The sequence below is a fragment of the Bos grunniens genome, chromosome 19, assembly GCF_055505025.1.
Source record: "Bos grunniens cultivar Pamir isolate PY7600 chromosome 19, Bosgru_T2T1.0, whole genome shotgun sequence".
NCBI lineage: Eukaryota > Metazoa > Chordata > Mammalia > Artiodactyla > Bovidae > Bos > Bos grunniens.
The window spans coordinates 57,885,692-57,907,009 of NC_141183.1; the positions used below are offsets into that span (position 1 = coordinate 57,885,692).

A 21,318-nucleotide genomic window follows, 5' to 3' on the forward strand; every position below is an offset into this window, starting at 1 on the left:
TTCCTGTCATCGGGCCCTTCTATCTTCTCGCTCCAACTCCACCCCTCGAGCCGTGAACCGCCTTCTGTCTCCCGCCCCGCCGGGAGACCACGCCCCTTCTGTAGCCCCGCCCCCGGCGGGAGGCCCCGTCCCTCTCCTGCCCCAGCGGGAATGAATGGCAGCGCGGCCGCGGCTCCGCTCATGCGCTGATTGGCCCCCGGGCGCGGTGACGCGCGGGCGGCCGCGGGAGCACGCAGGCGGGCGGGGCGCGGGCAGCGGGGGGCGGGTCTGGGCGCCGGGCGGGGCGGGGCCTCCCTGCCGGGGGCGGCAGGGCAGGGCGGCGGGAGGTGGCGGGAGGCGGCCGGGCCGTTTAAGGGCCGCCCTCCCGCCCCCAGGCGCCCGGTCTGGCTCTGGCCCGGTCCCGACCCCCGGCCCGGCCCCGTCTCCCCTGCCCGGTCCAGCGGTCCGCCGGGCCCGCTGCGGCCCCCGGAGCCGCCCCAGCTCCTGCGGGCCGCGCACCCGGGCGCCGGCGCTGACGAGACGGAGCTCGCGGCCCCCGCGGAGGAGCAGGAGCATCGATGCGGTTCCAGAGTCGATTCCAGCGGTGAGAGGGCAGCGCCCCAGGCCCGCCGCCTGCGCCGGCACCGGGTCCCGGACCAGCCTCCGCCCGTGTGGGGCCCGGCGCCCCGCCTGGTCCTCCTCTCGTGCTCCGGGGGCTTCCCGCCCCGCCGTCCCCGGGCGGCCCCGCTCCGGGAGCTGGTCTCGCGCCGGCCCGGGACCCCGCTGCTTGTTGCGGGCTGCAGTCCCCAGCCCTCGGACCCCGGTTGCCTTCCCCGGGGGGGGTCGGTTGCCCGCCCAGCTTTGCCCTGCAGGGACAGCCTCTCGCTTGCTCCGGGGACCTGAACGCCGGCCGCGGGCACCGGCCCCGGATCTTCCGACCCCGGATCATCCGACCCCAGCCTTGGCCTGCATCCCTAACCGGCCTTGGGGGGCCCCCGAGGCGCCCGGACCCGAGCCAGGTTGCCCCGCAGGGGTGCTGGGGGTTTCCGGCGCTTGTCTTTGAACTGCCGTGGCGGTGGGGAAAACTGAGGCAGGCTCCGCCGGTTTAGCCTTGCCTGCGGGGTTCTCGGGCTTAGAGCCCCAGCGTGTGCTATTTTGGGTCACCGCGCCGGGGCATTAGCTTCTGGGCGGTAAGACCAGTTGAGACGCCTGGGTTAGGAAACGAAGAACCGAGGAGGCCCCCCGGAAGGATGGCCGGGTGCTCTTTGGCTGGAAAGCCGGTGGGAACGCCAGCCTGGGGAGATAACTTGGCCTTAATCCTGACTCCAGGTCCCTGCCATCTAGCAATGAATGGAGGCTGGCCATAATTCGAGAGGAAGCTCTGCGCTTTTTTTTTTTTTTTTTTTCCCCTAATGCTCCTTCGTGTAAGTGGGTGAAAGTTCACGTGTCGTGTGTTTGTGGTAACTCTCCATCCCTTTGTCTGAATCAGGCTAGCATCCCCACTCCCAGGCCTTCACCCTGAGCAGGCTAGCTTAGTGTGCAGTAGAATTTGAAAAAAAAAAAAAAAATGCATGAAATCTCTTAAGGCTTTTGTTGCGTTTTTAGGCATTGCTTTTTATTACAGGATTTTGAAGTATGGGTTTTTTGTTTTGTTTTGTTTTTCTTTCCAATGCTTTAATCCCTAGAAACCCTCTCACCTCTTCTGCTGGTCTCATTTCTTCTCCAGAGTGACATTTGCACAGGGAGAGTTGGAGTGATCAGGATGAAGACTTGGATTAACTTTTGAACATTGCTTATCACTCAGTGTGTTGAATGCCTGGCAATGTTCGCCTAATGGGAACATCATATCAGTTCTTCCAAAGGCAAAAGGGAACCATGATGTTCTGTCTTTAGAACATGAAGTCAGCCATGAGGACTGGAGGGGCTTCAAGGGAGGATGTAACACAGGTTCAGCAATGGTTGGCAAAACCCTGTATGTGGTTTGTTTAATTTGGTTTTACTTCTCTGCACATCTGTGCTCTTCCTGTTTTCCGGGAACCATGGCAGTCTTCTGTGCATTTACCGGTTTTTGTTAGATTAAAGAGTTCTATTTCTTTTCTATCCTTTCAGTTCTTCTCTCGAAAAAGAAAGAAAAAAAGGAACTTGTGTTATTGTTTGTTGCACAAACATTAGCAGTATTAAGAGAAATGAAAAACAAACACATCTTTATTTAAGATCCTACCATCTCAGCTGATTGAACTCTTCTTGTTTGCTGGACACTAATCTATGCAGTCCTTATTATCACAGTTGTAATGTGATTTTGCCCTCTATTCCATTCATTTAAAAATTAAAAATACAGGCATTTTCTTTTGGTATAGCATAGACGTTGTAATTTCCGCAGCAACTGCACAATGTCAGTGGATATTTAACAGTTATTTTCTTGATGACATCTAGACCTGCCCTGATTTTCTTTGCAGAATGAATGATCCCGTAATTTCTTGTTTGCAAAGATATTTCTATAAATCAACTTGAACTTAGAAATAAAGTCTGCAAATAAGTAATATATTGTGGTCTATACATTAACATATTGAGAGTACTGTTCTGCACCTCTTAAAAGCTGTTTGTTATCCATCTTGTGAGCATTTAGGATAGTTACAGGTTGTAAATGACAGAGGAACTAGAAAGAGGAACACACTTATCTTTAAGCCCTTGTGTTCCTTTTGATAGATTCACCAGGACTCCATTGAAGAGCATTTGACTGCAGTAAAAACATTTCATTAGGCCATCCTTTGTGGCTATGTCTAACTTATAAGAAAACTTGAACACCCTGCTGGTTTGTTCATAATGGAAACTTGGCAGTCACTGTGGCTTTGGATCAACTTCCAGAGCTCTGCCATATGTGGAGAAGAGCTATAAGGACGCCTAACCCAGTGTAGTAAGTGGAGGGCTTTATGCAGGCATGGCTTCTCAAAAATCTTAGGATGTGAAAAATCCCACTGGGACACCTTTTATCTTTTGTGCTGTATCCCTTTCGCTCTTGATTCTACCCCCACACTGCACAGAGTCATTCTCTCCCTTTCACAGCATCTCTGACTGATTAGAATACTTGCTAACATTTATTGAGTGCCTATCAGTGCCAGGCAGTAGCTGGGTATTTGTAGGTAACTCATCTCATCCCTAACTGTAACCCTGAAAGGCAAACTTCTACGCATTTAATAGAAGAGCTTTAGAGAATAAAAGAGCCTGCTATCATCACACAGCTAGAACGGGGCAGACAGAAGGGTTCATGTCCCTTTCCACCACCCATGCAGCCATTTACCTCTGTCTCCCCACCCACACACAACATCTGTGTGATAGTGCAGAGGCCTAGGACCCAGAGCTTCTAAAGTGTCCTGTTGGTGTGTGCTCATTTCTCCAGCCTGGCAACCAGAAATCCAAAGAAAAGGATACTGCTTTCCTTAGCTCCAGCCTCGTGACCACTGGTTAGTTTCAAATTGAGTATGTGGTAAGGCGTCTTATTCTAAAGCATTAGGAAGTGTTCCAGTGCTGCCTGTTGCCTCTCTTTTTGTTCCATGTTCTCAGGAGCATCGAATCATACACCGTTCAGTGAACACTGAAGAACACTGAAGTTGTTTCCTTATATGTGCCATTTCCCTTATTTAGTAATTAAGTTAAATGGCTGCCACCACTATCGCCACCTCTCACTGCAGGCACTTTCTCCTAAACATCATGCTTATTCATACAGGACAGCTAATATCAATAGTAGGGTTCTATGTAGGGATCAGTTCTGTTGCCCCTTCGAATGATGTTGAAGGAGCCCCTGAAATGTTCATGGTCTTGTCCTTTGTCCATTTTGTTTTCACAAGATCGAGGATTCTCTTGGCTCTAAGACTGCCTGTTTTTGTTGCATACAGAAATCCCCAGTGAAACTAACTGCCGACAGGATCTCTCTCAGTTAGGATAATAAAATGCTTCAGCAGCAGCAAAATGTCTGTCTTTTTATTCTCATTCAACACTTATTTATTAAGTTCCAACAACCAGCTGGACTTTGTGTTTGGGACTGGAAATGAAAAAATAGACAAGGCAGCCTTCATGGAATTCACTTTACAGTGGGGAAAGATGAAATAAATAAGTTCAAAAAGTCCAGTTCTTACTAATTGTGATAAGGGCTCTGCTGAATTGATACTTTAGGTAGGATGGTTGTGCCGAGTTTGACAGGTGAGAGGAGAGCTGGGCACACTGGAGGAGAATGTTTGGGCAGACATAAACGGCAAACACAGATGCTCTGAGTCAGATCAGACCTGGTTGGTTGGAGGAGCAGAAAGGCTGTGATTGGCTGGAGGGGGAGAGGAAAGGAAGGGAGCCCCTGGCTGGAGAAGTCGGGAGGGCTCATGGCCTGCAGAGGAGGCCCTGTTGCCAAGCACTTTGGGAAGCCAGATAGGTTTTAAGCTGGGCTTAGCATGTGATGTGATCTGGTGTTAACAGACTCGTGGCTGCTGGGTAAAGAAGAGAGTCCATGTGCGGGCGGGCAGGGAGACCAGAGCTTTGTCTACAGACCAGAGGAGTCGATGTCTTGATTTAAGGTAGTAACTTTGAAACTGTAGAGACTGGGACTGTTTTGGAATGTATTTTGAAGATAGCACAGACAGTACTTGCATTTGGAGTATGGGGAAATACAGAGGAATTAAGGACAACTTCTGAGATTTGATCTCAGGCTCTGAGGTCTGATGGTGCATTTCGGATTTACCTTCAGAAGGCACTGTTTTGGGCTAAAAAATTGGGATGGGGGGAAGGCTATGCTGTATCTTCGCTGTAGCATGTGGGCTCTTTCTTGGGGCACAGGGGCTTCCTCCAGGCTTCCCATGAGACACTCCTGGTAAAGAACCCACCTACCAGGGCAGGAAACCTAAGAGACACGGGTTCAGTCTCTGGGTCAGGAAGATGCCCTGGAGGGCATGGCGACCCACTCCAGTATTCTTGCCTGGAGAATCCCATGGACAGAGGAGCCTGGCAGGCTACGGTCTATAGAGTCGCAAAGAGTCCAGACAACTGAAGTGACCTAGCCCGCACGCATGGGCTTCCTCTAGTTGTGGCACTTGTTTGGGGGGCTTCTGTTGTTGCGGCATGGGCAACACACCCAGTGTTAGAATGTTTTCTAGCATTGGATGACCATCAGAATGGCTTTGCTTTAAGTGGAGGTGTCTGGCCTAAGTGGGTGCTGTTTCCCATAACTCTTGAGAACCTTCCTCATTCTTTTGGGGCAAAGAGAATAGCCTCAGTGTTGGGGGGTTTATTTGCATTTTACATCTGCTTTTCATGTAGGTCTTGGGTGACTAATTTCTTCATAATGATTTCTTCAGGAGGCAATGGGAGGCATGATTGTATCAGAGAGAAATGGAAAATGTAAATTTCCTGGCAGAACCATGTGCCATCCCATGGGGCCCCAGACGGTGCCTGACATACTTGCTGTTCCCTTTCCTTACTGCCAGAATCTTGACCCTGCCCTTAGAGAGAAACTACCTTAAGTCACATGGAAGGAATATTTTTCTCTGCAACTTCTGAGTTCATTTTTAACCTGAGTGATTCCAGGTGGGCACAAACATGTTACACACATGGCCACTCAGCTTCCGTGCTTTTAAAGTCTATCCCTGTCTCTGTTATAGCCTGACTATTTTTAGTTTGGGCTGCCAGAGATATAAATTGCTATTTTAGCCTGCAGGCTGGTGGTGGGTGGACAACCCTCCTGAGCATGCCCTGCAGAGAGTGCTTGCAGTTTAATCTACCCTCAGCCACCCTGGAGCCTTACTCTTTACCCTTTACAATTCCTAATGGGGTATGCTACTTAGAGCCCTGTCCTTGTGTCTCAGGCTGATAATCCTGTAGGCCCTTGAATGCAGGGGACACTTTTAAAGCCTCCTTCCCAAGAGTGTAATTATTTTCTTTTTTACTAATAACTGCCGTATAGCAACACTCTAGTCCCTTAGGAAATTAGTGAAATTATTTAAAGGATAGTCAGGGGAGAAAAGATTTATTTATCTATGTGTGAGAATATCTTGGAGTAATTCTGAAGCTGTTAACTGTACATTTCTCTCTAATAGTTTCCAAGCCGTGTGATGAATCCCATTCAGTATGTGTATCTTTTGCATGTTAGTTAGATAGCTGCCCTTTGGTGAAGACAGGGAAGGTGTCTTCACAGTGCCAACTCCGTTCCCTAAGGGATCTTCCACTCGAACTTTCTGTGTCAGCTTGGCAGGGACTGCCACTTGATCTTTACTCATTTGCTCTAGGGCTACCAGGCCCTTCTTTAACTCAGGGAGAAATGTTGGCTGGTCTTTTGTTCATAAACTGGACACTATTTGGAATTGCTTGGCCACGTGTTTTTAGTCAGTTTTTGGCAACCTGTCTGTGCCATTTGGTTTAGCCTGGTACCGTTTTTCCATCGTGTTAATTGATAAGACATGACTAGTCAGAACTTGTTAGTGACAAGTAACAGTCTCCTCCTCCTACCCACACCCCCTTAAACTAACTCAAGCAAAAACCTGCACTATTGTGTAAAGCCTGTTGACATCTTGCAGGCCCCAAGCCCATCAGTTCAGTTCAGTTCAGTCTCAGTCATGTCCGACTCTTTGCGACCCCATGAATTGCAGCACGCCAGGCCTCCCTGTCCATCACCAACTCCCAGAGTTTACCCAAACTCATGTCCGTTGAGTCAGTGATGCCATCCAGCCATCTCATCCTCTGTCATCCCCTTCTCCTCTGCCCCCAGTCCCTCCCAGCATTAGAGTCTTTTCCAATGAGTCAGCTCTTCGCATGAGGTGGCCAAAGTACTGGGGTTTCAGGTTCAGCATCAGTCCTTCCAATGAACACCCAGGACTGATCTCCTTTAGGATGAACTGGGTGGATCTCCTTGCAGTCCAAGGGATTCTCAAGAGTCTTCTTCAACACCACAGTTCAGAAGCATCAATTCTTCGGCACTCAGCTTTCTTCACAGTCCAACTCTCACATCCGTACGTGACCACTGGAAAAACCATAGCCTTGACTAGACAGACCTTTGTTGGCAAAGTAATGTCTCTGCTTTTCAATATGCTGTCTAGGTTGGTCATAACTTTCCTTCCAAGGAGTAAGCGTCTTTTAATTTCATGGCTGCACTCACCATCTGCAGTGATTTTGGAGCCTAAAAAAATAAAGTCTGACATTGTTTCCACTGTTTCTGCATCTATTTGCCATGAAGTGATGGGACCAGATGCCATGATCTTCGTTTTCTGAATGTTGAGCTTTAAGCCAACTTTTTCACTCTCCTCTTTGAGTTTCATGAAGAGGCTGTTTAGTTCCTCTTCACTTTCTGCCATAAGGGTGGTGTCATCTGCATATCTGAGGTTATTGATACTTCTCCCGGCAACCTTGATTCCAGCCTGTGCTTCTTCCAGCCCAGCGTTTCTCATGATGTTCTCTGCATAGAAGTTAAATAAACAGGGTGACAATATACAGCCTGGACGTACTCCTTTCCCTATTTGGAACCAGTCTGTTGTTCCGTGTCCAGTTCTGACTGTTGCTTCCTGGCCTGCATATAGGTTTCTCAGGAGGCAGGTCACGTGTACACACCAAGTGTTGGTATTTAGATTCAGGCGCTCTTAGGGGCTTCCCGGGCGGCTCAGTGATCAACAATTTGCCTGCCACTACAGGAGACGCAAGAGACTCAGGTTCAGTCCCTGGGTTGGGAAGATCCTGGCAACCCGCCCCAGTATTCTTGCCTGGAAAATTCCATGGACAGAGGAGCCCGAGGGGCTACAGTCCATGGGGGTCACAAAGAGACACGACTAAGCCCAGGCACACATGACTGTTCTGGCCAGTGTGTCAGGCACTAGTCACATATTTAGATTTTGAAGCAAACTCTTTTTAATTCAGGAAGAATGCAGGTGAAAATGGACCTCTTGTTTCCAGTGGCCTGGAGGCAGCCAAGTATCATTTATTTAAGCTGTCTGGGGCCGGAACAGGTAATGCAATACAGGGAAACTGGTTTGGCAGCCCTGCTAATAATGGGATGGAGCATTTAAAGATCTAATATATATAAAGCTTTATACATTTTGAGAGACAAAATAGGAACTTTCAAATGCATTGAATTCACATTAAATCGTGGTTACTGGTATTTATAAAGTTTAGGAAAATGACCTTGATTTTTTTTTTAGATTTCAGATTTGGTTATGCCATTTTTAATTTTTTATTTTTTTTAAGTATCCCAGTTGAAGAGTACCAGTTGAAGGGGATAGATAGGAGTTTTGTTTGCTTTTCATTGGTAGAAGATTTTTTTGAATGAACTGAAAGAATACTGAATCCAGTTAACTAGGGCATGCACTTTAGACAAAGGCTTTGATTCAGTTTACACCGGCTTTGTGGCTTTGGTTTTGTTCCAGTAGCTAGGTATTTCCAGCAGTCACCTCTTCAGTTAGAAAGACCAGGCAAACTCTGACAAGCTTTCCCATCGTTCTTTACATACTCTGAGCTTTTCTCATGGGATGTCTTTTGTTTCTACAGGTTCATGAACCACCGGGCCCCTGCCAATGGCCGCTACAAGCCAACTTGTTACGAACATGCTGCTAACTGTTACACACATGCAGTGAGTACGAGCTGCCTGCCTTTTCCATGCTTCCCAAGCGCTTTGGTGGGAAGAAGGGGCGATCATCTCTGTTAATCTCAGCCCTGTCAATCCGGTTCACCCATCCCTGTGACCTTTCCTGACCTCGTATCAGTACTAGGTCATGTCATCAGAAACTGTGAGCCGTTAGATACTTTGAGTGCTCTGACCTACAGTCAGCTCTGTTGATCCTGAATTTGCTTTCTCAGATAAGATCTTCTTTGAAAGAAATTAAGTGTTTAGTTATAAGAAAAACCAAAGGAAATTATTTATAAAGACTGTCACCCCTGGAATGAAATGAATTACCTTTTCAAGACAGTCAGCTGTGTTCATTTGGCAAGAAGTGTTCACCCCATTTGCTGAGAAAGATTTTTTCCCCCTGAGTGATCCCCTAAAATAGGTAGCCGCATCCTTCCCATCCCCACGGTCGTCATTGCTTCTCAGAGCAGATGTTAGTCCTTACTGTAAAAGAAAAGTTTAATTCCTGAATTCAGTTTTTTCTTCCTTCTAAAAGCAAAACATGTTCATTTTAAGAAAAATGGAAAATACTGAAAAATACATAAGAAAAGCAAAACTATCTAGAAAGTGAAGTTGCTCAGTCATGTCCGACTCTTTTGTGACCCCCATGGACTGTAGCCCACCAGGCTCCTCCGTCCGTGGAATTTTCCAGGCAAGAATACTGGAGTGGGTTGCCTTTTCCTTCTCCAGGGGATCGTTCTGACCCAAGGACTGAACTCAGGTCTCCCGCATTGCAGGCAGACCCTTTACCATCTGAGCCACCAGGGAAGCCCATTGTTTGTGTTTATGTGTGTATTTTCATTTTATTGGCATTTTCTTGTGTCACTATAAACTTCCTTTTATCTATGATTTCATTATTCCCTTTGAAAGTTGCATCTAGTGAAATTTTTTGAGGGGAAATGGTGGTTGGTATATAGTCTGAAGATAAGAGATAGAGGAGATCAATTTATCTCTTTAGTGAAGAGTGTTTAGAACAGGCTGATTCAGTTATTTTAGACAGTGTTAGTATAATATGTAGGTTACATATAAATGTTATTGGAATAAAATTTGCTTGAATTCAAGTTGTGCCTTTTCATTTCTTTAAGCCCCTTCTCCAGAGAATAGTGTTTTCTATAAAGGAACGTGATGCCAAATAAACCTGAAATAAACTAGTTTTTGGTAGATTCCCTTGTAATCTAATAGAACAATGCTGTCTGGTCATTACTTAGCAGAAATCCAACTTTCTAAAGTATCAGTTCTATGTATTATAGTGAAGCGAAAGTGTTAGTCGCTCAGTTGTGTCCGACTCTTTGAGTCTCCATGGAGTATAGCCTACCAGGCTCCTCTGTCCGTGGAATTATCCAAGCAAGAATACTGGAATGGGTTGCCATGCCCTAGTATTATAATAGTAGAATTCAAATGTTATTTGTGGTATTGAAATGTTACTCTCTTTTATCACTGTCCTTTTTCTTTAGGTGCTCAAAATATTTTTATTTAAATAAGTAAAATGCTAGAATCTTGCTGAATATTTTTTCTTTAGAAAAGAGTTTCTACCTACTTTGTACATGCTTGCCCTGAAGAAGCCCCGTTAAAGGGCTTCTTCAGTAATGAAATTTGGAGTAACCTCACTAGTGGACAGTCTCCCTGGACCTGCGGCTTAGATTCTTAGGGCAGGAAGGATTTGGTGAAATTCTCTAGATTTGAGCTGACCCCTGTCTTTGCATTAATGACACATATTTTGTGAAGTGAGCCTCACAACCCCAGAGGGTCAAAATGTTTAGAGTCCATACTTAAAGAATGCACAGCCTAATTTGATTATTAGCTGTACTTTCTAGATATCCATCTTTTACTCTTTTTTTTAATTGAAGTGTAGTTGATTTAAAATACTATGACAGTTTCAGTGGTACTGTAAAGTGATACAGTTTTATTCGTATATATATATATATACACACATTTTTCTGATTATTTTTCATCTGTTGTTCAGTCAGTAAGTCGTGTGTGGCTCTTTGTGACCCCATGGTTTCCCTGTCCTTCACTATGTCCCAGAGTTTGCTCAGATTCATGTCCGTTGCGGCAATGATGCCATCTGGCCGTCTCATCCTCTGCCACTCTTCTTTTCCCTTCAGTCTTCCCAACATCAGGGTCTTTTCTAATGAGTTGGCTCTTCGCATCAGGTAGCCAAGGTTTTGCAGCTTCAGCTTCAGCATCAGTCCTTCCAATGAATATTCAGGATTGATTTCTTTTAGGGTTGACTGGTTTGATCTCCTTACAGTAGAAGGGACTCTCAAGAGTCTTACCCCGCACCACAGTTTGAAAGCATCTATTTTTCAGTGCTCAGCCTTCTTCACAGTCCAACTCTCACATCCATACATGGCTACTGGGAAAACCATAGCCTTGACGATACGGACCTTTGTCGGCAAAGTGATGTCTCTGCCTTTTAATACACTGTCTAGGTTTGTCATAGCTTTCTTTCCAAGGCACAAGCGTCTTAAAATTTCATGACTTCAGGCACTGTCCACAGTGATTTTGAGACCAAGAAAATAAAATCTGTCCCTGTTTCTACTTTTTCTCCTTCTATTTGCCATGAAGTAATGGGACCAGATGCCATGATATTCATTTTTTGACTGTTGAATTTTAAGCCAGCTTTTTCATTATAGGTTATTATAAGATATTGAATATAGTTCCCTCTGCTATACAATAAATCTTTGAGCTTTTCTATTTTGTCTAGTAGTGTGTATTTGTTAATCCCGTAGTGCTAATTTATCCCCCTTCCTGCCCCCACTCCCCTTCCCCTTTGGTTGTCATGTTTATTTTCTATGTCTGTGAGTCTGTTTCTGCTTTGTGTATAGATTCATTTATTTTATTTTTTATATTTCACATATAAATGATATCATGTGTTTCTTTGACTTACTTCACTTAGTACGATAATCTCTAGGTCCCTCCATATTGCTGCAAATTGGCAATATTTCATTTTTTTAGGACTGAGTAATATTCTATTACATGTGTATGTGTATATGTATGTATGTGTTTATACATATCCCACCTTCTTTATCCATTCATCTTTTGACAGACATTTGGGTTTCCATTTTTTATTCTTAACTAAATGTCTGATGAATTTAACAGAGCTAAAATTAAAGTTATTTCTTAAGATAATTGTCCACAGGCCCTTAAGAAAATAAGCGTGTGTGTGTACGTGTGTGTATGTATTTAAGTCTACGTCAGGATTAGGATATAAGGGATATAAAGTTTGAATGATAGCTTATATGGCCTTTTCTTTCACTTATTGTTCCAGTATACATCCATCATTGTATCCATTTACCAACTGCAAAGTACTGATAAAAGGTAGAAAAATAGTGTCCTGATAGTTTTCAAAATACTGACCTATGAAAGCAACCAGTGAAGTGCTTATTATTTAGCATAATGCTGAGCATTTAAATATAATTGTTTGGTTGTTGAGATGCACAGGTCACCTTTAAGAATAGTATTTTCTTGAAGTAGACCTGAATAATCCTTTAGTTTATCTGTCCTGGATGGTCATCAGGAACACTTATATAAACCAAAGTTAAGGGAAAACTGACAAAACATACACATTAATTTTTTAGAACAGAAAACGTCATCTTATTAAACTTACTAAACTGTATCCCTGATTTTTGGATTTCAGAGAGCATTAAAATTTCTAAAAATGACAAAACAAAAAACTTCCATCTAATTCTCAGGAAGATACTTTAACATAAAAAAAAATAGAAAGGACATAGTCTCAAAATAAATTTTGTTTTATGAAAAATTTACTTTGTTGTCCTTAATTTTCACATTTTGTTCTCAGCCATTGTAATCAGCATTGAAATTCAGTGCTGATCCTATCTGGAAGAGTTAATATTCTGTTGCAAGAGAGAAAACATAGGTGTTGGAGACAAAAATAGATGAGATTTCTAAAGTTTGCATTCTTTGCCAGGTATGTTTATTCTGGTATCTAATAAAGTAGTTGATTTCTCCTGATGATTTCTATTATTATAAAATGTTTATTAGTCATACTGTTATGGCTAGACTTTGCACTTTGTGTCCATATGTAGTGTAAAATATGGCGTAAAAGCAAAATTCCCTCTTAAGATCCTAGTCTCTTAAAATTATTTGACTCGGTAGGAATGGATTACCTTTGTCTACTTGAAAGGTGCTGTTAAAAATGAAATAACCCGGGAACTTCCCTGGTGGCCCCATGTCTGAGGTTCCATCCTCCCAGTGCAGGGTGCCTGGGTTCAACCCCTGGTTGGGAAACTAGATCGCGCATCTGCATCCAGGATCTGGCACAGCCAAATAGGTAAATGAATCTCAGAAAATGAGATAATGCAAAGACCCTTCCACCCCTTTTCACTCTACAGTAGCCCCCAAACTGGTGGGATGTAGACATCCCGACTAGAAATGAGGACGTATGATGGGACAAATGATTTGAGTGTGGTATGTGCGTTATATGCACTGATTTAATTCATTTAGTTACCCTTTGCTGAAATTTGGGCTTTCAGTAGCACTTTGGGGAAACAGGAAGGACTATCTCAAGATCAAGTCATCCCTGGGAAATCTGGGTACGTGCTTGGTAGCAAAATTAGGTTAGAGGACGTCTGTTTTGCAACAGTTGAGTCATTTTGCTGCCTGACCATGTCCCCACTGGCAGGCACAGGTTCCGGGCCCCTAAACACAGCACCTGTTCTCAGCGCAGCAAAACGTCAGCTTCATCTGGTGCTTGTTCTAATTATCCGGGAAAGGAGATGTGTGTTTTAAAGTGATCTTCCTGAAGTTGTCCCTCATAAACTTGGGTATTTTTAACAGCTCTCAATTCAGCGTTTTACTGAATATTTATTTTTCTTTCCCTCTCTCTCAGTTCCTCATTGTTCCGGCCATTGTGGGCAGTGCCCTCCTTCACCGGCTCTCTGATGACTGCTGGGAAAAGATAACAGCTTGGATTTATGGAATGGGCCTCTGTGCCCTCTTCATCGTTTCCACAGTATTTCACATTGTAGCATGGAAAAAGAGCCACTTAAGGTACCGTGAATGGCAGCTGTTTGAACAGATCACACAGAATCACTGGTTCAGGTTGGCCTTTCCTGCTGGCATGCTTTGGGCAGCTGAGGCGAAGAGTGGACATTGCCCTTCCTGGTAGACTCAACTGTCCCATTCATTGCTCAGGAAATTTTCTATGGATTGGAAGGAGTTTGAGGACCCCCCATGTGTATCTTTAAAAAGTGGGTCTTTGTTCAAAAAACAAACAAAACCACATTGCTGGGAATTCCCTGGCAGTTCACTGGTTAGGACTCTGCACCCTCACTGCTGGAGCCCCGGCTTCAGTCCCTGGTCAGGGATCCTGCAAGCCTCGCTGCTCAGCCGAAATAAAACCCAACCAACCAACAACCAAACCAACCCACATTGCTTCCCTAGGACTGACAGTGTGGAACCCTGACGCCTGTTCTCCACTGCAGCTGCGGGGTGGTGGGCAGGACCCTGGGCTTGGACTCATCGGTTGGGTTTTCAGTCCCAGCCCTGCAACCTGGCCTCATGTAGCCTCAGTTTCCTCATCACTAAAATGAGAATGGTAATGCCCGACTGGTGGACTGTTGTGATAGGTGAATGAGATGATGCATGTGAGGGTGACTGAAAATTACAATCACTGCAGCTATACTGCAGGTATATTACAGCTCAGGTTACTGTTCTGTGAAGTTCAGCTTTCAGAATTAGATCCAGTGTATCTACTCAAACAAAACACACATATGTTGCTACTTATTAGCTATTAAATGCTTTCCAAACAATACTGCGGTCCCTCACCTCCCAACGAGAAGAACATAAAAGCAATCATCCTTTGAGTGAAGAGTTAATTGGGGAGAATACAAAGGTAGAGCACACCATTTAGTTGCTTATGAAATAGAATCTGTACAACCCCAAAGGGCAAAATTTCTTCTCAGGAGGATTTAGAACAGACCAAAAGTGATTTAGTATAATATTAGAAGGTAATTTTTGGTTTTATAGAATGTTCAAAGAAATCTCAAGCTATTTGGACAATCTAACATTAAAAAGATATGCTTTATTTAAAAGCAGGATTTGGGATTCTGCTAGTGATGAGATGATTACTAGTTTCCTCACATTTAAAGATCAGAGTTTTAGAACCAGAAGGATCCTTACTGCTGCTAAGTCACTTCAGTCGTGTCTGACTCCTTGCGACCCCATAGATGGCAGCCCACCAGGCTCCGCCATCCCTGGGATTCTCCAGGCAAGAACACTGGAGTGGGTTGCCATTTCCTTCTCCAATGCATGAAAGTGAAAAGTGAAAGTGAAGTCGCTCAGTCGTGTCCGACCCTCAGGGATCCCGTGGACTGCAGCCTTCCAGGCTTCTCCGTCCATGGGATTTTCCAGGCAAGAGTACTGCAGTGGGGTGCCATTGCCTTCTCCAAGAAGGATTCTTAAGGAACATCTAATCCAAGACCCATCATTTTCACCTGGGGAAACTGAGACCCAGAGAAGCTCCCTGACTTGCCCGAGTCATCGATTGCAGCAGAATCTGATCATCCCAGGTCCTCTGACTCCGGTCCTGAGGTTTACTTCCACCACACCCTTCACATTATTGCTTATAGTTTGTAGTCTGCTACCTTCACCCAGAAGCTGACAGTTCCCTGAGCTTAAAATAAAACCACAGCATTGAATCATGAAGGAGCCCAGGGACACACTCAGAAGCATGCCTCAAAAGTACCTATCCTGACTCTTCAGGACACACTGTCGCAGAGGCCAGAGCACTTCATTATCTTTTGGGCATAGTGCAGTGCCTGTGATTGCCTTGTCTGACTTGGCTTTGCTGTCTAGATTTCTGAATCAATAAAGAGTTGTAGGTACCTGCTTCAGTATTCAGGGCCTCCCTGCCAAGGCCTGAGAAGAAGGTGTAAGAGAAACCAGTCTCTCTTGAACCTTGTAGTAGCACTGCTAGAATCGTAAGCTGTGGGTGGAATTTTATTTATTTTAATTGCATTAATTCTTAAAAATATCCCAGTATATCCTTAATTTAAGTAAAAGAGGGAAGGGAATGAGTATTGGTTAAGTACCTACTATGTGCTGGGTGCTGTGCTAATCACATGGCCGCATCGTCTCATTTAATGCTCATACATACTCTGATACAGATGTTGTTTCTGGAGGGTGAGTGTCAGAGAGGCGGGTGGTGGGGTTTTATTTTTTTAATATTTTATTCATTTGTTTATTTTTTTGGCTGCGCCAGGTGTTAGCTGCCACAGATGAACTCTTAGTTGTGGCAGGTGGGGTCTAGTTCCCACGCCAGGGCTCACGCCTGGGCCCCGAGTGCTGGCAGCATGGAGTCTCAGCCCTGGGCCGGCAGGGCAGTCCCTTCGGGGTGGGTCTTGAACAAGCTGCAGCTTGACTTTGGGTGCTGCCACCGTCTGGAAAGCAGAATTAGAAAGGCCCCAGAACTGGCTCAGAATCACAGTCGTCCAAGCAGTTAAAAAAAGAGATTCCCCTCTTCCCTCTACCTTCTGCCTCATCTTCTAGCCCTGTTAAGTCAGGATCTGCTGGCCTGGAGTTTGTGACTGTATTGTAGCTTCCCTGGACGATTCTGAAAGGCAGTCAGGCTTGAGAACATTAATGTAGTGACCAGCACTGACTGGCTGGACACCCTCGGCCTGCCCTGGCCACCGCAGGGTGTGTGGCGAGGCAGGTCTAATGCTGGTCAACCACCAAGCCGTCGTGTCCACCACTTGGGCTGAAAGTGGATTAAAGACAGTGCAGTGCGTTTGTACTTTTTACGTTCCCTCAGTGAAGGGCAGATCCTGTCTTATCCGCTCTGTGAATAGACCTCGGGGAGCCGGATCGTTGTACACTTCCTGACCCTTCAGTTGCAGGAGAAAACTTGCTTAGAAGTGCAGGCGGCTACCCTCTTGACAGCAGATGACCATTTTTTTTTTTCCCCTTGTTTGTGTCATTGCTGTTCCTAAATTAGTTTCTAAATTTGCTTTATTGCAACTTATTGTCTGCATTAAGGTACTTGGAGTAAAGGCTGCTTCAGAGACATTGTAAAAAGACTGTGGCTTTAGGGAGTATTTTACTGAGCCCTCACAGGTTTGTGCCCTGCACCATGATAGGGGTTGAGAGGTGGTCTGTCCTCGGGGAACTTCATTTTCCTGTTAGATAGTCTCTAAAAGAAATGGAAAACATCAGAAAGCACAGATTTTGCTTGTTATTGTTTAATAGTTTCAGAGTTTCTGATTGTTGTGGGGTTCTTACATGGAGAGAATCTTTGGTATGTGTAATCTTAATAATAAAGCTTTTATTTGTGGCTTCATTTTATTAAAAAAAAAAGAAAGCTGTGTGACTTTGAAAGCCCATTTATGTATGCCATGAGAACTAGGAACAAGAGTGGCTGTTGTGGCCTAGCGGAGTGACAACCCCTACTTCCAGTCTTACAGTTTTCTGAAAACTTTGTCTGATGTGTTTGCCCTCACAGGACAGTGGAGCATTGGTTTCACATGTGCGATAGAATGGTCATCTATTTCTTCATTGCTGCGTCTTACGCTCCATGGTAAGATACAGTTTTTCTGAAGACAGCATTTTTATGAGAGAATTCTCAGTCCTTCTTCCCTCCTGTCTTCCTGTCCCTGCCCTCCACCCCAAAAAACATACATACACAGGTTTTTTTTTCCTTTCCCATTTTGATTTGCTTGAGTCAGCTTGCAGACTGTAAGGAAACAAGGTTGCTGACACTCAGAATACACATCTGCCCTGGAATGTTCCAGAGAAGTGCTACAAAGTTGTGTGTAGGTAGCACGCTCACTTTGGAAATAGATTACCTTTGCCTTCCATTTTCTTTCTTTGTGCTTCTGCTATTCAGAATACTTGGACATCTAATTGTTTAAATGGAAATGCTATAAATATATATGTAAAGAAAACAAGCTAACTTTTGAAATTCACACTGCTTGTCTTCACAGCACAGTAGCTACTATATATGGAGTGCGTCTCTCATTTCTTCAGCTATGTGAATAAGAGAGCTAGCCTAATTAGTTAGCCATTTAAAATGCCTGGTATTCAGTTCAGTGTCCTGGTTCTTCCTGTCTTTTCGGTATAGACAAGATAGAGTCTTGTGCTGTTTTGAATCCATAATTAAAGAAAAGTTAGTTTTCCTCTACCACGGTATGGTCCAGTTTTAACCACTCGGAAATTGACATTATGCCGTCAACTACTATAGTCATTAGAAACACCCGGTCTCTGGATTCTGACTAATGTAGCATCCATCATTCAAAAGAAACCTAATTATGTGTTGTAGTAAAAAGTAAGTGCTGTCTCTCCCCAGTACCTGTTACTAAATTATAGGTCTGCATCATATTGGAGCGAGAATACTTGGAGGCTTTTGTGAAGTATACCTCAATTTAAAATAAGTAAATAAAAATTTTAAATGTAGACTGAGGAAACAAATATTACAATAAACAGTTTGTTCACATGTAAGTCTTCGATATGCAGATGGTACCTTTTCCATTTGGAAATACTAATTTTGTAGTAATAGTCATTCAGAATAACATTTTTTCCCCCATATCTATTAATCAGAATTTAGTACAGATGAATTTGTAGCATTTTAAGTTCAGGCTTCACAGGAGTCCATGGTTAAATTCTAACAAAATATCTTACATGACGTATGTTGGGCTAATTCTTCTGATGTTTTCTCTTGGCAGAGATACTTGGTCTGTGTATTAGGTATCTGTTGTGTGTGTGGGATCCAGTTGAGGGTTTTGTTCTCAGTAATCTTTGTAAACAGTCTGCTCTCAAGTACACAGTCAGGAGTGAGAAGGCGAGTGGCCTCTGCAGCAGCCCGCCTAATCAGGAAAGTCGGGTGTCGTGGTGTGCTGGGGCTCACCTGTACATGTCTCTTTAAGTTATTAATTTTACCCCAGTTGCCCAGATACCTCCACCACATGTTGAGTGCTTTTTCTTTCTGGTCTTATCCTCTTACCTTCTCTATCAGTTTTCAGGACTAGAGGAAAACACAGGTTTTATGAATTCCTTTCATTTATCACTTCTGTTCTCTGTTGTCATGTTTACATTTTTAGGTTAAATCTCCGTGAACTTGGACCCCTGGCATCTCATATGCGTTGGTTTATCTGGCTCATGGCAGCTGGAGGAACCATTTATGTATTTCTCTACCATGAAAAGTAAGAGAAAATAATTTACATTTAATACCTTTAAAATTAACTTCCTAAATTTTATCTACATTACAGTATGATTTACTTTACATTTGTACTTCAAAATAGTAGAAATACATAAACAAAATATATATTGTTTTAATAAATCTTCAGAACCATTTGCTCTGTATCACTGGTGGACAGATTGCTGTAGACAAATGAATGGTGCCTGTGTAACACATGATGTAGCTGAAGGACAAAGTAGCTTTCTCCCTCATCTGCAATGGCAGTTCAGTTCTGACTCTGAAATGAGTCAGACTTCACTTCACATCCTCAGCCAGACTAGTTGTATCTACAAACTAGCCTGCCTCTGTGACTTACAGTTACCACATGAGAAAAATAACTGCTTTTCTAAGTTTCTAGGAAGGTTGAAGATAATCGATATTAAGCCCTCAGCATAACACTTAACCTAGTTAGGAGCCCAGCAGCTGTTCCAACCCAAGACTCCTGGGAAGGGGGATGTTTGGAAGGGTATATGAACTCTTAGTATCCTCACCATGGAACACATTTTTTTTTAACCTGGTATTCAAAGGTCCTAGTGTGTGAAGCAATATAAAAAGAAAGCTTATTGAAATTTAGCATCTTAGTTCTAGAAGAGACCTTCAAGTCGTCTATTTTTGCTTCATGCTTGAAAACTGAGAACATTCAGTACATGCATGAAATCAGTGACACATCTGGAATTAGGACCCAGGTGGCCTAGTTCCTATTCCATGGCTCTTCTCATCATTTCATATGCCTGAACTTGAGAAACTCACAACCATGAAATCATTTATTTGGATACAGTTTATTAAATTCTTTATCTATTGTTTTTGGCAGAATGGCCCTCAGAATTGACTATAACGTGTGCTTGTCACAAAGTAAATTGTTTTCTCTTTTCAGAAGAAAATAGTAGTTTTAGCTAACTTCTCTGTAACTTTGAAATTCACTTAAGTGCATTTTTGACCATAATTAGCAATTCTGAGTGGTGTTATGCATTATATATATATATCCAAGGGAACAGTTTGCTTCTCAGACTCAAACCCCTAATTTATACCCTTGGATAAAATAGGAAGTAAAGTAAGACAACTATTTTTTATCCTGTTTCAGGCCTTCTGATGTAAACCAAACCCACATTCTTCCCCAGTTCCCTGATATGATTACTTCCTGGTGGACTTTGAGTACAAAACACTAAGAACGAGATGCGAGTCACCCTTGGCCATTTGGTTTGGCAGGTATTAGGGAAAACCTAAATGGTGCCACATACTGTTCTAGGCCCTGCAGATCCAAACATAAATATACTTTGGTCCTTGCCTTCGACAAACTTAAAGTGTAGTTTGACTAGGCATAAATATAGCTTGAATTTCAGTACAGTGTGTTTTTTTAGCATTTTCAAATAATCTGCATTTAAGATGATGAGCCTTACAAATTAAGAGCTTGTGCAGATACAAAATAGACCATCAGAAACACATTCCCTTAGTTCTTTAAGGCTCCCATCCCTTTGCCACTGATAGAGGAGGCGCCAAGCTATTCCTTGTGCAGCTTCATAATTTCAGTGTCTTATAGTGATGAATTGGAATGATGGTGAAGGCAAACACTGGGATTAGAAAGGGAGGGTGCACGGTTAATTGGATTCAGTGATAACTTTGGGCAAAGAACATTTTCCGTGTAGCATGTAGAATTTGATGCCTTATCAATCCTGAAAGGGTTTCCCTGGTGGCTCAGTGGTAAAGAATCCACCTACCAATGCAGGAGATGCAGATTCAATCCCTGGGCCAGGAGGATCCCCTGGAGAAGGAAATGGCAACCCACTCCAGTATTCCTGCCTGGAGAATCCCATGGACAGAGGAGCCAGGAGGGCTAGAGTCCATGGGGTCACAGAAGGGTCAGATAGGATTTAATGACTAAACAACAACAATCCTGAAAGAAATATTCGTTCATTGTTATACTCAACTACAGTATTTCAGTCTGTAATGGTCTCCTGTAGGGAAAATACATTTCATTAAGAGTTTACATTTGTTTTTCAAAAGAAAAAAATGGCAAGGAAATGGTTTAAGTGTTGTAGGAATAGATAAATTATATTAACACATTTCTCTTCTGCAGGTATAAGGTGATTGAGCTCTTTTTCTATCTCACAATGGGCTTTTCTCCTGCCTTGGTGGTAACATCAATGGTAAGTTTCTTCATAATTTAGTTATTTCACCTTATTTTCTTTCCAATCACTGTGACTTTTAATATGTCTATAGATACAATCTGTAGCTTTTATTTCTGAAGTTATAATGTGCCTATTAGAGACTCAAAAGAAAAAATATATAAATTACAAAGTGCCACAACTTGCACTGCTTGCTGTCTGCAGTTTGGAAAAGCTATATACCCAAGTGTCTCCTTCCATATGGTAATCTGCTGTATTTGTTCTTGGCGATAACCCCACTCCCACCCTTTACCCAAAGAGGTGTGAGATAATGTGAAGGTGGGAATTTTTTAAGTTACTTAGTGTCTTAAACCTAAATCCATGGACAAGGGTAAATTTTTTCATTTTTTAAA

General features: G+C 43.6%; 1 protein-coding gene across 43 annotated transcripts in view; it reads left to right on the forward strand.

Annotated features, from left to right (window-relative positions):
• Positions 1-308: 308 nt before the first annotated feature.
• Positions 309-21,318, forward strand: part of MMD (monocyte to macrophage differentiation associated) — an 81,419-nt gene continuing 60,409 nt past the window's right edge. For 18 of the 43 annotated variants that reach the window (XR_015148359.1, XR_015148371.1, XR_015148367.1 and 15 more), the window contains exons 1-6: positions 309-583; positions 8,491-8,572; positions 13,461-13,672; positions 17,073-17,147; positions 18,667-18,768; positions 20,878-20,947. Coding sequence is in view for 20 of the 43 variants with exons in the window: in XM_086360901.1 (XP_086217027.1) it covers positions 558-583; positions 8,491-8,572; positions 13,461-13,672; positions 17,073-17,147; positions 18,667-18,768; positions 20,878-20,947 (567 nt within the window). In the remaining 23 variants the exon portion in view is untranslated. Of the gene's footprint in view, positions 584-4,343; positions 4,542-7,842; positions 7,953-8,490; positions 8,573-12,405; positions 12,540-13,460; positions 13,673-17,072; positions 17,148-18,666; positions 18,769-20,877; positions 20,948-21,318 lie in introns of those variants that run through there. The other 25 variants (XR_015148365.1, XR_015148373.1, XR_015148368.1 and 22 more) reach the window with 8 other exon arrangements.